The sequence below is a fragment of the Panicum virgatum genome, chromosome 4K (genome assembly GCF_016808335.1).
Source record: "Panicum virgatum strain AP13 chromosome 4K, P.virgatum_v5, whole genome shotgun sequence".
Lineage (NCBI taxonomy): Eukaryota > Viridiplantae > Streptophyta > Magnoliopsida > Poales > Poaceae > Panicum > Panicum virgatum.
Genome location: NC_053139.1, coordinates 17,384,323 through 17,388,641, shown reverse-complemented (window position 1 = coordinate 17,388,641; position 4,319 = coordinate 17,384,323). Strand labels below are relative to the sequence as shown.

The 4,319-nt window shown below is 47.2% G+C and overlaps 1 protein-coding gene across 1 annotated transcript; it reads right to left on the bottom strand.

Annotated features, from left to right (window-relative positions):
* Positions 1–1,071: 1,071 nt before the first annotated feature.
* LOC120701979 lies at positions 1,072–1,764 on the bottom strand. Its single transcript, XM_039985764.1, has one exon. It carries the CDS (start codon positions 1,762–1,764, stop codon positions 1,072–1,074), a length of 693 nt encoding a protein of 230 aa, XP_039841698.1.
* Positions 1,765–4,319: the final 2,555 nt, after the last annotated feature.

Below are 4,319 nucleotides of genomic sequence, written 5' to 3'. Positions count from 1 at the left end.
TTTGTTCTTGATGGTGACGGCATTCAAAGGCCGATAGTCCACACACATCCTGAGGCTTTGATTTTTCTTCTTAACAAAGAGTGCAGGACAACCCTAGGGTGAAGTGCTAGGGCGGATGTACCCTTTATCAAGCAGTTCCTGCAATTGCTTCTTTAGCTCGGCTAACTCATTGGGTGGCATCCGGTAAGGCCTCCTAGAAATTGGTGCCGTGCCCGGTTGCAGTTCAATGGCAAATTCCACATTATGGTCAGGTGGCATGCCTGGCAGATCCTCCAGAAATACATCCGGATAGTCACATACTACTGGTATGTCTGCCAAATTTTTGCCCTCAACCTGATTCACCGTATGTGTCAAAGACATAGGATCCTTCAAAGTCAAGGTCATACAACCATGAATAGAAGATTTGATGTGCACCAATTGTGAGGTCATGTCCAGAAGAACTTCCTGACCATCCATCCAGTTCATGCCCAATATAATATCTACCCTCTGAGTTGGTAAAATTATAAGGGCTGTAGGAAAAGTTTTCCCTTGCAACTGTAGGGGTACTTGCTTAACAAACTGATTGGTGATTAATTTTCCCCCAGGTGAGTGAATATGGTACGGCTTGGGCATGCTCTCTATTTTTAACCCCAGTCTAACAACACACTCCTTGCTAATAAAGGTATAAGACGCCCCTGAATCAAACAATACTGTAACGGGTTGTTCGTTTACTGAGAACGTACCCGCCATCACTGGAGCTCCCTCTGGGATACCCTCGAGGGTGGTGTAGTGCACTTGCCCCGGCTTGAAGTGAACCACCTTGCTTTTCTGATTCTGTGAACCAGATTGTTGGCCTTGCTTGGGTGGCATCTGGCAGTCACGCGCAAAGTGACCAACTTGCCCATAGTTATAGCACGGATATAAATTGGGACGCATCCCCGGCTGCTGCACCCATGTCTTCTGCTCATTCTGCTGAGGTACAAGAGATCTGACCATCCCCTGCAGCGGTGTGTACTGAGGTGGTCTATACCCCCAGTGCTGCTGTGGCCTATACCCCCATTGTGGCTGATATGGGGCACGTTGTGGGCTAGACTACACAAGGCGAAACCTCTGTGGGGCGCTGCTAGCAGATCCCGTTGCCGGCGCCTTTCCCTTCTTTTCTGTCTTGTGAGCTAGATGGGCATCCTCCTGAATAATAGCCCCGTTGACCAGCTCACTGAAGGTGTCAAACTTGATCATCGCCAGGCGATCCTGGAGCTTGCTGCTAAGTCCCTGCCGGAAACACGCCTGTTTCTTCTCATCAGTATCCACGTGATAACCGGTGTACTGTGACAGTGTGTTGAAGGCCTGGGCATACTGCATCACACTGTTATCACTCTGCTTCAGGGCTAAGAACTCAGTGAGCTTCCTGCGAATGACCCCTGCAGGGATATGATGTGCTCTGAATGCTTCTTTGAACTCCGCCTTGGTGAATTGAGTGCCCGCAGGGAACATGGCCACGTGATTGTCCCACCATGTGCGTGCAGGATCCCTGAGCTGCTGAGCTACAAATCCTCCCTTGTCCCCATCATTGTGCGGGTGTAGGGTGAATTTGGACTCAATGGTCCGGAGCCAACTGTCCGCTTCCAATGGCTCATCCGCTTTGTGAAAAAGTGGTGGCTGAGTACCCAGAAACTGCTCATATCCAGGAATAGTTGGCTGGTGGTGATGTTCAAGCCGCGGCGCTCTGCCCTGTTGCATAATCTCCCGGAGGAGTGCCGTCTGCTCGTTGTGCCCGGTAAGCATGGCCGCAATGGCTTGGGCCAAATCAGGAGGGTTCGGTGGGTCTGCCATTCTGCATTAAACCATGATTGGATTAGTTACATTATCCTGATTACAGAAAAAATAATCATGACAGCAACTAACATCCGAATCATGAAAGAAATCATAGAAAACAAATTATTTGAACACAACTTAGAGTCTTCTGTCTGCGCTCAACCGGTCAGACTGCTGCAACCGACCGGTCAGATCGGTCTGCATGGTACTGCGACCCCTCGACGTAGTTCAACCGGTCAGACCGGTAGCCATGACCGGTCAAACCGGTCTCAACCCAGAAACTAAAAATTTCAATGCTATGACTTGGGGGAGCAACCCTTAACTTAACTTCATATATGTAATTAAAAATAATGAATGCCATGAAGTATGCCATGATGCACTAATTCCAATGAAAAATTCCGAATACGAACGAAAAATATAAATGACATGATGCATGCACGTCCTGCGCCAACCTCTCAACCCAATCTGAACATCTAACTACGACTCACACATAAACTATATAGGGCTTACTACGAATACTTCCACCCGCATCGCTAAACAACTTTTTATCCTAAATTAGAAATTCATTTTTAATTTGTAATATCTGAAAATTAGTCATGCTCGCTCCATCCCCAGTGCGTTTCGGCTCTGATACCAGCTGTGATGGAACTGCCAAATTAAAACTCTAAATTAAGCATAATGGCCGTCATTTGAACACATCGGGCACATTAGCTTAATACTTTAATTTGACGATCTTTTCTCAACCCACGGCCCGATCGAAACAACACCGGTAGTCCCACGCGAATGCGGGCGCAAATGGTATAAGCACGACAAATACTTGAAAATACAACAACACGACATAAATACTACATAACTTTTACAAGCTGAACTCCAAATACAATAGTTTTACAAAGTTTACATAAATAGAATAATTTACAACTTTACAATAGGGTAGCCAAGTTTAAACGAAAAAGATCCCACAACACCTCTAGTGTTCAGCCTTTAGACAACCGGTCAGACTTGTTCGACCAATCGGTCAGACCGGTCTGCATGAAGCTCCCCACGTAGCCACCGGTCAGACCGGTCCAACAAAACAGACAGGCTGCGCATCTAGCCCACGCATGCGCAACCCCTCGGCCTCCTAGCCTACTAGTCTCGGTCCACCACTTCCCACCCCTCTGCATCCCGGCGGATGAACTTGATAAAGCAGGGGCAGAAGTCAACGTCGGGGTGTCCTGAAACAAAATTTTTGGGTGGCAACAAACCCTGAGCAACTAATACTCGCAAGACTAACCCGACCAGTGGGTATACTTAGCCCACATATCTAGACATGCAAGACTTTTTGGCTGGTGGTTGGTTTTGCAGAAAAGCGCTAGAAGTGAGTCCTTATCTTCCAAGTTTTAGCTCCCATTTATATCAATAGATTTACTAATCATCTATGATTTGCAAATCTACGAGAGAGTGAGCAAACCATCAATTAAATAATATCATCCCTCAATGCTTCTCATCTCATTTTTATTCCATTTCCTTTCTACGATGTGACCAAGAGATCAAGGCTCTCATAACCGCGAGACACGGCGAATCGATTCGATTTAACCTTGCAAGGTGGACCTAACCAACACGGCACGCAAAAGCCCCGTCGGACCCCACGCACCAACCTTTCCCCTCCCCGCCTCGAACTACAGGAACTAGCCCAACGACATATAGTCAGCCGAGCCCTTCGTGAGACCACCAAAAGTAAACATATGCAACCCCTTTCTCCATGGCCACTCAACTACCCTAGGAGTTGGGTGCGGGTTCCTGTACTTTCAAAGCAAAGCAGTACTCGGCTTACCGGTTTCGACTACCTCCTACTCCTAGTATGCGGTTAGTACAATTCAATCCCCGATCAGCACTGCCGACAATGGAACAGTCCTTAATCAACACAGATGGGGCTACGCATCCCCCTCCCGGTCTCCCATCCACTACCTTCCATCTTGAATTTAATACTCATGTACTCAAATATAAATACTTCCTATATCTCGCGAGTGACAGGATATCACTCGACTTCTATCGAACCCTATTGAGCATTGCAGTGCTACCGACCTACACATACTAGTATAAGGCCCAGGGAAACCTAGGGATCATGCAACTAGGGTTTCAAACAATTTCTAAACGTAATGAACAAGTAATAGATACATATATAATGTCATAATTTAAATTATTAGGTTGTGCACAAGGGCTTGCCTTGAGTCTGCTGCTCGGCACTAGGGTCAGCTAGGCCTTGGGCCGCCTCCTCACGAACCTCCTACTGCGGGGCTTGCCCCTGTGACTCCTATGGCTCCGCAACTACCTCGTATACCACTTCCTCCGCGGCGGCTGCTACACGTGTGCATATGCATATGACATGAGAATGCATGCATGATTTATAAAAATTACAAGTAACCAATATCCAAAATAATTTTCAACTATAGGCACTAACTATCACTCATTAACCTTCCTCAGCCCTGGCCACACCGGTCAGACCAGTCCACCCGACCAGTCAGACCGGTCCCCCCATAACCCAA

What these genes read in the sequence shown, in the direction of transcription:
- LOC120701979 (XM_039985764.1), bottom strand. Translation starts at nt 1,764, where the DNA reads ATGCTTACCGGGCACAACGAGCAGACGGCACTCCTCCGGGAGATTATG.